Source organism: Pleurodeles waltl, chromosome 11, assembly GCF_031143425.1.
Source record: "Pleurodeles waltl isolate 20211129_DDA chromosome 11, aPleWal1.hap1.20221129, whole genome shotgun sequence".
Classification (NCBI taxonomy): Eukaryota; Metazoa; Chordata; class Amphibia; order Caudata; family Salamandridae; genus Pleurodeles; species Pleurodeles waltl.
Genome location: NC_090450.1, coordinates 165,946,141 through 165,958,662, shown reverse-complemented (window position 1 = coordinate 165,958,662; position 12,522 = coordinate 165,946,141). Strand labels below are relative to the sequence as shown.

At 43.4% G+C, this 12,522-nt stretch overlaps 1 protein-coding gene across 1 annotated transcript in view; it reads left to right on the top strand.

Moving 5' to 3' along the window:
• The window catches only part of LOC138265534 (arylacetamide deacetylase-like), a 239,951-nt gene that overhangs the window by 148,575 nt on the left and 78,854 nt on the right, over positions 1–12,522 (top strand). Inside the window, exon 4 of the mRNA XM_069213338.1 lies at positions 7,493–7,664. Coding sequence (XP_069069439.1) covers positions 7,493–7,664 — 172 coding nt within the window. The remainder of the gene's footprint in view (positions 1–7,492; positions 7,665–12,522) is intronic.

Below are 12,522 nucleotides of genomic sequence, written 5' to 3'. Positions count from 1 at the left end.
GCATCATATAGAAAGCAACAACAATAAGCGTTATTACTCAAATAGCGGTGTGCATCCTAGTGACCTTAAACGCCAATGATGTGCTATCTTATGTGCATGGCGCTCCAAAACATTCAACTTCCGAATATCAAGTCAAGTTTTCACAAATAAATGCTTTTTGAGTGTGTTACCGCCTTTTCAGTAGTCAATTCTCTTGATCACTTCAACTCCTCAGAAGCAGCCTCCAGGATACAGGACTGAACACGAAGATCAAACGTGAAGAAGCAGGGACCCCTTCTCTGCAGCCAGTGACCTTACAGCAAGCAATTCACTCAGGCCGGGTGTGGTTTAAATACCTGCTGCATCCAGCCACACCCAGTCTGAGTCATAGGGAGCCACACCCAGTCTGAGTCATAGGAATGCTGGAGGCTTGAACAACACGTGTCCTAAACAAGCATTGGTTCCAAGAAGCATTGGTCTTTGTAAACAAGCATTAGTGTCTGTAAAACATTCTTATTGGATTACAACAAACATTGGTCCCTGCAAAGGCAGATGAATGGCTTAAGAGTTCTTTACTGGAGCACATCCAGATTATCAGGCCCGACAGTACACCCCTCCCAAGGCCCTCCCAATTGGTTTCCATTTGTTGGGGGTATCAATGGTGGAACTGACAAACCAATCGGGGAGTATGCACGGATCCTCCGGCCCATAGCCTTTCCAGTCCAACAAGTAGTAAAGTTTATTACGTACATGTTTAGAGTCTAATATGGCCTTGACCTCATACTCTGGTTGATTATCCACTGATATTGGAAGGGGTCTTTTTGGGCAGTGCTCAGACTCTGCTATTGGTTTTGGTAATGAGACTTGGAACACTGGGTGAATCGGTAAGGAAGTGGGATGTTCTAGCTTCACTGCCACATCACTAGTCTTTTTGATGATGGTAAAAGGACCCACAAATCTTGGAAACATTCGTGCTTCCTTCAGAGTTTAGTGTTTAGTTGATAACCAAACCTTTTGCTTCATCGTTTGGTCCCTGACGTCTTTTTAGTCTTCATATATTTTATATGTCTATTTTGCTAATGTTAGGTTGTCTTGCACATTTATTTGAATGTCACTCAATTGTTGTAAAAAGTCTTGTACAGTGGGAGTGGTTAACTGAGGTACTACACTCAAATCCAACATTCAAGGATGGGACCCATATTTGTAATAAAAGGGTGAATATTCAGTGAATACATGGATTACATTGTTATATGCAAATTTGGCTGCTCACAAGCACTCAGCCCAATCCACTTCTGAATTTAAGATATAAAACCATGAATATTGCTCTATACCCTGGTTAACTCTTTTGGTTTACCCATCTTTTTGTGGGTAGTGACTTAATGACAAGGGGACATCCATATCCAATTCCTGACAAAAGCATTTTCAAAATTTGGAAACAAACAGCCTTCCTTGGTCGGATATGACTACTGAAGAAAGACCATGTAGACTGATATTGAGTTTAGGAATACATGGGCTAATTTTATAGCTTAGGGTAAAGCCTGGAACGGGATAAAATGTGCCATTTCGGTCAAATAATCTACCACTACTAGAACAGTGGTGAACCCAGCCTGAGATTTTGTTAACTCTACCATGAAGTCTAAAGATACGGTGTGCCAAGGCACAGGTGGTGGTGGCAAGGATTGTAAAAGATCACCGGGGGCTTGATGTGATGGAATTCTCTCTGGGAGCTGGTTTGGGCCAATAAATGGGAGATTTCTGGTCTTTTTACACCCAAACAGCTAGTCTCCACCTTAGTCGGGTATTCTAGTTTCCCTGAAACTTCTCACTTTCAGAGCCTTCAGCCCCAATGGACTGTTTTTTAGGCTTAGCTGTACAATCCTTCAAAAAGTGACCTTTTTTCCGCAATGCAAATACAACTTTTGGTCACATCTTTGTTGTTGTTCTTCTTTGATAAGTGGGCCTCTAACGGTACCAATTTGCATCGGTTCACCGTCATTAGTGCCTTTGTTTGTGTCTTGTCTCTTATCTCTGATCACTAACAGCTTGCGGTCAGTGCGACCTTTGTCATTCCACCTCTCCGATAAACAATGATCAAATTTGATAATTTAATCAATTAGCTCTTCGCAAGGATCAGTTGGATTAACTACTTGTATTAAAAGATCCTTAAGATTCTTAAGTTTATCTTTTAACCCTCCCTAAAACAATGACCTCCTCTTTTCTAGCAGCCAATCAGACTCTTCCACTAGTCTATTGAAGGCAGTTACATATGCCAGCAAATTCCTGTTTCCTTGCTTTAGATTAAGCAGTTCCGACTCTACTGCCTGCATAAATGTATCCTTGGCAAACAATTTTTTCATTTCAGTTTTAAAGGCCTCAAAATCATAAAATAATGGATCATCCCATTCTACTAAAGGAATAGGTCATGAGGCAGCAGTGCCGGCCAAATACGAGAGAACAAATGCCACCTTAGACTACTCATCAGGGAAAGAGATTGTCAGCATTAAAAAATGAAGATGGCATTGAAAATATAGCAAACTTAGCAGGTTTCCCTTTCAAACGTTCTGCTGGGGGGATTGGGTAGTGACCTGAATTACTGAGGCCTTTTCATTGATTGTTCTTGAGCAGCACCCACTGGAATAATTTGGGCTGCAAGCATGGGCTGAAGAGCATCCAAGCGCTGCAACAATACCTGGGTTTCACGTTGCAAACTCCCTAACATGTGTGCTAAATCCACTAGGGGAACCTCAGGTGTCTCCATTGTGTCCGTGTGAGAAGTTAAACGTGGGGTTGCTGTACTCTCAAGCACTAACCTGTTTTTCCCATGGAGACACAGGGGGTCATTCTGACCCTGGCGGTAATTACCGCCATGGCGGAGGTCGGCGGTAGCACCGCCAACAGGCTGGCGGTGCACCGCTGGGCATTCTGACTGCGGCGGTTCAGCCGTGGCCAGAAACGGAAAGTCGGCGGTGGCCCGCCAACTTTCCGCTGCCCTTGAGCGCTCCGCCGCCATGGGGATTCTGACACCCCCTACCGCCATCCAGTTCCTGGCGGTTCTCCCGCCGGGAACAGGATGGCGGTAGGGGGTGCCGCGGGGCCCCTGGGGGCCCCTGCAATGCCCATGCCAATGGCATGGGCACTGCAGGGGCCCCCGTAAGAGGGCCCCAAAAAGAATTTCAGTGTCTGCCTAGCAGACACTGAAATTCGCGACGGGTGCAACTGCACCCGTCGCACCTTCCCACACCGCCGGCTCAATTCTGAGCCGGCGTCCTCGTGGGAAGGGTGTTTCCCGCTGGGCTGGTGGGCGGACTTTCGGCGGTCGCCCGCCAGCCCAGTGGGAAAGCCAGAATGACCGCCGCGGTCTTTTGACCGCGGAGCGGTCTTTCGGCGGGAACCGCGTGGCGGGCGGCGACCGCCGTCCGCCGCGGTCAGAATGACCCCCACAATGTTGACCAAGTTGCTTATTCCCAATTCCTCCTAGATGTTACATGCCTCCTACTTAAATGCACATGAGTGTCCTCAGATCACCCCGGGGAGAAGGGGATGGATGAAAGAGAGAGAGAAACACTAGAGCCATAGGTCCAGATCCGAACGACTGGTGATTGCCTTGAAGAGCTGCGATTTCCTGTGATAAATTACATATCAGTCAAATAGCTCATAACTTGGAAGCATGTATATACTAGACTCTGACTGCTATGTACAAACTAGGTGTACCTGTTAGGTTCCCCTTTCCCACTTTAGATGTCTCTCCCTCCCTCTAGGAATTTTCGGGAAACAATGTGGATTACCTGTAATTAAATAAGAACCTTGCACCTCCTTTAATATCTATGATTACTCCCACTGTGAACCCAGATTGATCCCATGTCACCTTAATTAATGTCTACCCAAATGTACTTGAAGTTCCGAAGATATGTTGTTTGATGACTTTGCTGAATTTTCCAAAGATGCTGACTCATCCTACTCCATAGACATTTAAATAGGTAACAAATAATGACAACACATTCTCAGGTGGTTAGGTGTTCAGACATTCATGGGTTAATATATGCACTGTACTTAGAATTCCAAAGAAGACACATTCGATGTCTTTTGATCACACAGAAAACATAGGGTCAATATAAAAAGATAACTATGCAAAGTTTGCATCATTGTGGAAACATAGGGTTAATACTAAGAAATCACAGTACAATGTTTGTAACACTCAGGTAACATAGGGTTTATCACTGTTAGATCACAGCATCAGTTGAGCATATCAATGAAATATTCAGGCCATTCACAGAATGTTCTGTATCACCAGCACCAATTATGCAAATGTCATATTAAACTTAGCAATAACAAACGTATTCACAATACATTGTTTTTATGATAATTGCACAAAAGAATTTCCTTTCTGCGGTATACAGCAGGCAACAACGATAACCATTACTGAGCGACTAGCGGCGAGCATCCCAGTGACCTTAAATGCAAATGATGTGCCTTCCTAGGTGCATCGCGCTCTGAAACATCCAACTTTCGAATATCAGCAAGTGTCAAGTTTTCACAAATAAATGCTTTTTGAACATGCGCAGCATGTTACAGCCTTTTTAGTTGTCAATTCTCTAGATCTCTTTAACTCCCCCAAGGTGGCATCCAGAGTACAGGACTGAACACGACGATCAAACGTGAAGAAGCCAAGACTCCTTCTCTGCAGCCGGTGACCTTTACAGCAAGCAGTTCACTCAGGCCGTGTTTGGTTTAAATACCTGGTGCATCCAGCCACCCAGTCTGAGTCATAGGGAGCCACAACCAGTCTGAGACATAGGGATGCGGGAGGCTTGAGCAACACATGTCCTAAACAAGAATTGGTTCCAAGAAGCATTGGTCTTTGTAAACAAGCATTGGCATCTGGAAAACATTCTAACGGGGTTACAACAAACTTTGGTCCCTGCAAAGACGGATGATTTGCTTAAGAGTTCTTTACTGGAGCAGATCGAGGTTTTCAGGGCCGACAGTGAGGCATATTTATGAGAGGCTTGTGCTGCTGGAGTGTCACTTTTTTTTACTCTCCAGGGGTGCAAGCCTCTCAACCATATCTTTGGGGATACACAAAGCCACTTTGCGTGGCTTTGAATGGCCTCATAGATATGGAGTAAGACAAAGCAGCGCAAGTTGCTGCATTGCTTTACTCTGTGCCAGGGAGGTGTGCCATGGGCATTAAAATGGATTTTCCCACACAACATCCATGGATTTTTAAGCTGCCCCATATTTACTGACTCTCATAAACCTGGGGCAGTCCCAAAACCTTATGCCTCCCAAAGCAGGCGTAACAAAGGCATGTGTGCTGCATTCTGTAGCACACATCAAAAGAGGAAATGGCCTCTATGGATTGTTTTTATGCAGGAAAGTGTCTCTTTCTGCACAAAAACAATAATGCATGCAATGCAGGCACCCTTGCACCATGGTGCAAGGGTACCTGCATGGGGGCAAAGCATCCAATTGTGCGCCAGAGTAGGAGGAAAGTACAGGAATACACCATATGCATAAATACAGTGCATTCCTGCCCTTTTACATTGTCGTGCAAGAAGACTTGTGGTACTGCCCTACGCCAGTTTCCCATAAATATGCCCCAGTTACCTCATGGTCGAAGGGGAGCAGGAGGTCCAAGTCTGGTTGGGCAGGGATCATGTGTCCATGTATAATGTGCTTTTCCAGTCCAGGTATCTTTGCTTTGTATTGTGGACTTGTCCCTGTCACTCATGTGATATGTTCCGCCTGCAAGTAGCAGTATACAAAGATTGATCTGGACTGATGCTACACATCACACATTGAATGAACAACATTGAAGGAGCTGGACTGGGCTGTATGTGATGCATGACAGAAGTTGGAGTGATTCCAGTCCTTTGCCTTGCACACAGTGCAGTACAGCACAGGGACATAGCTTGCTGCACTGCACAGCATGAGAGTTGTATGCATATTGTCCCTTGTTGCCACATACTCTGTTAGCCTTGCCGGTCCTCAAAGCCAGCATTGTACTGTCTTTCCACTCCTGCCACCAACTCTGCTGGGATGACTGATGACACCTCCTCCTCCAATGGGCCCAGCTCCTCCTGGTCCTCAGGTTCTCCTCTGGTCTGCATGGCTGCCCTCAGTTTATAGGCTAGTTTCTACTTGGTCCTACTCTTATATTCTTGCCAGCACTTCTTTCACTCTCGCACTGTCTGTTTAGTTTGCCATACACTGTTTATCTTCTTCACTATGGACTGCTAAATATTTTCTTTCTTCCATAATTGCAATTTGGAGGTGACAAACAGATGATGTTCATGCCTTGTCACCTCTGTTACTAGTATTTAATTGAACTCCTCACTGAAATTATTCTTCCTTTTCCCCTAGGGTTCTTTCTGAACATTCTGGATAGAGTTTGTATTGTTAGGATTACTGCCCTGACTGCTGCTGCCCCCAGCTGCCAGTTCCATCTCTCCTTCTTGAGGTGTAGGGAATCTTTTTTCACCAATGCATCACTTTTTAAGGCATTTTTGACACACTCCATTGGGACTCAAAGGTGATTTGCAGCATGTAAACGCTGGTTTACGACCCACAAAGTAGCCTTGCATCACTTTTGCTGCACATGCTCCAGTTTTTTACTGCTGCATCCATTTCACAGACGCATCTATTTTTTTGATGCCCCTTTGGACCTTATGACATGACTTATTGTACCGTAAATATGGCACATCCATGTAATTTATAACTGTCGCACCACAGCACAACCTTCTCTGACACATCGCTGCCTTTCAGCAGCGATGCATCAGTTTTCATAAATATGTCCCAAAGTATGGGCAGTATTTCTAAAAGCAGTGAAAAGGTTCAAGGACCTACCTATCTACTAATAGGTGGTTTCCTAAAAATCTTAATCTTATGAGGTCGCTATCCCACCCACCTCCTGAATATTAATGAAGTAGGTCACAAATTACAATTCGCTACTAGTGGAGTCCATCACAGAGATAGTGGCCTTCTAGGGGAAGCAGTCTGTGATTGCTTTTAGATACAGAAAACTTATTTTAAAAGGCAGCAGAATTTACTTAAAGAACACAGGGTTGGGTTAAAAAAATGTTCAGCTTTGTTAAAGTTGTTTTTAAATTTACAAAGGTGAAGGGATCCGAAGAGGACCACTTTTCTTTTGCATGTGCATTACCACTACCTTTAAGGTGTTGATAACATTTCAACATTTTGTGACTGGATTTCAATTGCAAAACATTGATATTTAGGATAATGACCTGGTGTTTGCAAAGAATGTCCATTCAGAGTCGCATTTTAGAAGCCCGAAAAATGTTTATGATTAAAAAAATTGTATTTATACATAGGAAATACCATTCTTAGTGCATCTGACTTTTGTTTCAAGGAAGAAATTCAATTAATGTCTTTGGAATGTCTGTAATACATCTCAACATATAAGTTTTCATATTTTTAATCACCGGAGGACTGCAACAACATTTACCATTTTAGAAAGATATTTTTTAATCATATGTATCTTTTTGCCCCCCAGCTACAGATTAGCACCTGCTCATCGATTTCCAGCAGCATTTGAAGATTCGTATGCCGCAGCAAAGTTTTTCCTACAGAAAGAAGTTGTTGATCAGTACAATGTTGACCCAGGCAGAATATGTGTGTCTGGGGACAGTGCTGGTGGGAACTTGGCTGCAGCTGTGACACAGCAGGTAGAGCATTCTTCTTGGGTTTATAAATATATATTTTTTATGTAATCATAATTTTAATAGTTTTAGAAATTGTCCTTCTTTATTATACCCAGGGGGTGCAGTGCATAATAACATGATACTACCAAATGTTATCCGTCATTGCCAGCGTCTCACGTTTCTTAAACTTCTTAAAGTATTAAGTGTTAGTTTATTGGAGTCGGTCTCCTAATGGAAACATTTTTTCTCTTCTTGGCAGCAGCTGTGACACAACAGGTACATGCTACTTGCTAGGTTTATAGATACATTTCTTATGTATTGATAATTTTAAAAGTTATATAAATCCATTGCTTTTTTTATTTCGGGAGGTGCAAAAAACAAGGATATGAAAAATAAAAATGTTTTTCATCATAGCTAGCTTCTCACATTTTTAAAAACTCTTAAGGTGTTATGTGTTAATTGTTTGGAGACAGTGTCTTAATGGAAACAAGTCATTCATATTGCATTCTCTTTCTAATCATTAATACGTTTTTTAACCTCATCACTGTAAGATAATGTCAGAAGATTACCCATTAAATCAAACTTCCACAGGAGCAGATGGCTTTTACCCAACTCCCTCCAACAGATGCGTGTTCAGACTTTAACTGATTATCTGAACCCTGCATCCGCTAGGGGGAATGGGAATAGAAAAAGAGAGACCGCCTCCAGATCCAGTTCCAGCCTGTGTTTCCTACTTGAAGAAAGGATAATCAGTGTGTGTCTCTGAAAACCTGCACCTTTCTTCTTATTGGGATTTCTTTTAAGGAAGGACCTTCAGTCAGGTGATAAGAGCATAGATAAGTACATTCCTACTGTGCATTCAACTGTTCAGCCATTCACATTCACCCAATTCTAACGTTCTCATAACCTGGATCTTTTGAGAGACTAGCCTCTCTCTAAGAGAACAATGTTAACTTAATATCTTCTTTCCCCAGGAGTCAAGGTTCTCTGGAGAACAGTTCAAAAGTTCACAGATATACAAGCTACTAATGTCTTTTACAGGAAACGAAAACTCCTTCTCAAGGTTCAGTTTTCTCAATCACAGTCTCTAGGAATTAGTCTGAGCACTGAAGTTTGTCTCTAAGACTGACAATTCTGCAAAGCAAAGAGTTCTTGAATATATACGTACATATATATATTGGCAAGTCTAGAAATCAAACAAAAGGATTCCTTGCTGCAGTTGCTTGAAGTTCTGTTAAGCCAAAATGAATTCTCCCTAGAAAGCCGATAGTCATTTGTTGGAAGAAGGAAAAAATTCAGCTTCCTCAAAAGGGAAAGAGTAGCTGGTGTGCACACCGTAACAAGAAAAATAATTAATTACTCAAAACTGGACGAATTCTCTATAAAACTGAAATTATTCTTCCTCAGGAACACTGCTCATTCTCCTCAGGATGACAGTTGAAGTGCAGTTCTCCCAGAGAGAAACAGCTGGAGGGAAGCTTCAGCATGAGACTAAGGTAGAAACACTAGACGTTGACCTCACAAGGATTTGCGACCACCATCTTGAGTGGCAGTTAAACCTGAAGAAGCTGGTTCTCAGAACATCCTCCGCAAGAGCCACCAGGAGTGAGGATGCCGCTGCAACCAACATGGGTACAAGGAAAAGGGGAATCGTTTTTGCTGAGGGAATAACTTAACAACGCTATTAGTTTTCCTGACAGTTATTTAGTTGACCATCAACAGTTGTCGAAATTTTTCCCCAAAAAATATTTTGTTTGAGAAAAAGGTGACTTTTCTCAATGTGAAGCGCACTAGAGGGGGATTCATAGTTCCAGGCTTCCCTGCGCTAGGAGGTGCCATTACTCCTCCCTGGGGGCTGTTCTTACTTGCACTATAACACCTTCTGTGCCCAGGACGTAATGGTTACGTCCTGAGGCACAGTGCTCGTGTGCCCAGGACGTAACCTTTACGTCCTGGGCACAGAGCCCAGAGGGAGCGCTAGCGCTCCCTCTGTTGGGTTCCCCCCGCCCCCCCAAGGCAGGGATGGAAGGGGAAGCCCTTCCACCCCGTCCGCCCCACCCACCCTTGTGACGTCAGCGCGAGGCTCCTCCCATCGCGCTGGAAGCTCAGCTTCCAGCGCGATCGGAAGAGAAATGCAAAGCAAGTTTTTTTAAAAAAAATAAGAGGGTGTGGGTATGCCCATACCCCTACCCCAAATAAATGGGGACAAAGCTTTTCTGCCCACCAGTGGGCAGATGGGGCAATTACCCCTGATCCACACCCCGGGGGAGGCAGAAAGTCTACTAGATGCCAGGGAATTAAAAAATATATATATATATTGGGGTGGTGGCTACGAACCAGTATGGGCCTGGTTTCGCCCCCACCTCAACTGAAGGGAGTAACAGTCTTTCAGCTCTCCCCTGCACTCTAAAACATCTTATCCCACAGCTAGCAAGAAGACATTTGATTATTTTGGGTTTTAGTTTTACATTTGGGCCATGAGAACTTGGCTTACTCTCAAAATCGTTTCACTTAGAATGGTGAGGGCTGCACTTTATGGGCTTTGGGATGCTGCCATGTAGAAAAATCCACAAGACCTAGACACATCTGAAAACTAAACATCTGGGTGATTCCAGGGTTGTGTGTTTCACATGCACCCGCACCATTTTTGTACCCACAATCCCCTGCAAACCTCCAACTTTGCTGGAAATCACACATTTTTCCCTTGTTTTTGTGATGGAACCTTCCGGAATCTGCAGGAATCCACAAAATTCCTACCACCCAGCATTGTCTCATCTATACCGATAAAAATTCTGCTGCACTTGTCAGCCTAAAAATGTTTTTTTGTATACTGCCCATTTGGACCCCCTTTGTTCTCCCTCAATATCAACATGTTTTTGGCTCTTCCCTTTCACAAGCACTTGGCCCACCTACACAAATGAGGTATCATTTTTACCGGGAGACTGAGGGGAACATTGGGTGGTATGAAATGTGTCCCAGTGCGGTGATCCCACACAGAAATGTGATTTTCTAGCTAAATTTGAGGTTTGCTGAGGATTCTGGGTAAGAAAACATTGGGGGATCCACGCAAGTCGCACCTCACTGGACTCCCTCGGCTGTCTAGTTTTCAGAAATGTCTGGGTTTGGTAGGTTTCCCTAGAAGGTTGCTGAGCCCAGGACCAAAAACACAGGTGCCCCCCTGCAAAAACAGGTAGTTTTGTATTTGATAATTTTGATTGTCCAGATAGTGTTTTGGGCCATTTCCTTTTGTGGGCGCTAGGCCTACCCACACAAGTGAGGTACCATTTTTATCGGGAGACGTGGGGGAACGCTGGGTGGAAGGAAATTTGTGGCTCCTCTCAGATTCCAGAACTTTCTGTCACCGAAATGAGAGGAAAAAGTGTTTTTTTGGTCAAATTCTGAGGTTTGCAAAGGATTCTGGGTAACAGAACCTGGTGAGAGCTGCACAAGTCACCCCATCTTGGATTCCCCTAGGTGTCTAGTTTTCAAAAATGCGCTGGTTTGCTAGGTTTCCCCAGGTGCCGTCTGAGCTAGAAGCCAAAATTCACAGGTAGGCACTTTGTAAAAAAACACCTCTATTTTCTGTGAAAAAATGTGATGTGTCCACGTTGTGTTTTGGGCCATTTCCTTTCGTGAGCGCTAGGCCTACCCACACAAGTGAGGTACCATTTTATAGGGAGACACAGAATTGCAAAACAAGTGTTATTGCCCCTAGTCTTTCTCTACATTTTTTTCTTCCAAATGTAAGGCAGTGTGTAAAAAAGACGTCTATTTGAGAAATGCTCTGTAATTCAAATGCTAGTATGGGCACCCCGGAATTCAGAGATGTGCAAATAACCACTGCTTCTCAACAAATTATCTTGTGGCCATTTGGGAAATACAAAGGTTTTTTGATACACATTTTTATATTTCAGCAAATGAATTGCTGTATACCTGGTATAGAATAAAAACCCATTGCAAGGTGCAGCTCATTTATTAGCTCTGGGTACCTAGTGTTCTTGATGAACCTACAAGCCCTATATATCCCTGCAACCAGAAGAGTCCAGCTGATGTAACGGTATATTGCTTTAAAACATCTGACATCGCAGGAAAAAGTTACAGAGTAAAATGTGGAGAAAAATGGCTGTTTTTTTCACCTCAATTTCAATATATTTTTATTTCAGCTGTTATTTTCTGTAGGAAACACTTGTAGGATCTACACAAATGACCCCTTGCTGAATTCATAATTTCTTCTACTTTTAAGAAATGTTTAGCTTTCTCGGGTCCAGCATTGGTTTGTTACCCATTTTGGTCACTAACTGGAAGGAGGCTGAAAGCACAAAAAGTAGTAAAAATGGGGTATGTCCCAGTAAAATGTCAAAATTGTATTGAAAAATTGGGTTTTCCAATTCAAGTCTGCCTGTTCCTGAAAGCTGGGAAGATGGTGATCTTGCCACCACAAACACTTTGTTGATGCCATTTTCAGGGGGAAAAACAGCAGCTGCCTTCTGCAGCCCTTTTTTCTCATTTTTTTTAAAAAAAAAACAAAATGTTCACTGTATTTTGGCTAATTTCTTGGTCTCCTTCAGGGCAACCCACAAAGTCTGGGTACCTCTGGAATCCCTAGGATGTTGGAAAAAAAGGGCGCAAATTTGGCATGGGTAGCTTATGTGAACAAAAAGTTATGAGGGCCTAAGCACGAACTGCCCCAAATAGCCAAAAAAAGGCTCGGCACAAGAGAGGGAAAAGGCCTGGCAGCGAAGGGGATAAATCGCTACAAAGACTCCCACTGCATACCATGAAGCACACCGGAAGGAAACTCAAAGTTCCAGGATTCTCTACACCAGGAGGCACCATCTCTTCTCTCTGGAAGCTGTTCTTAATCACACTATAAATCGCTACA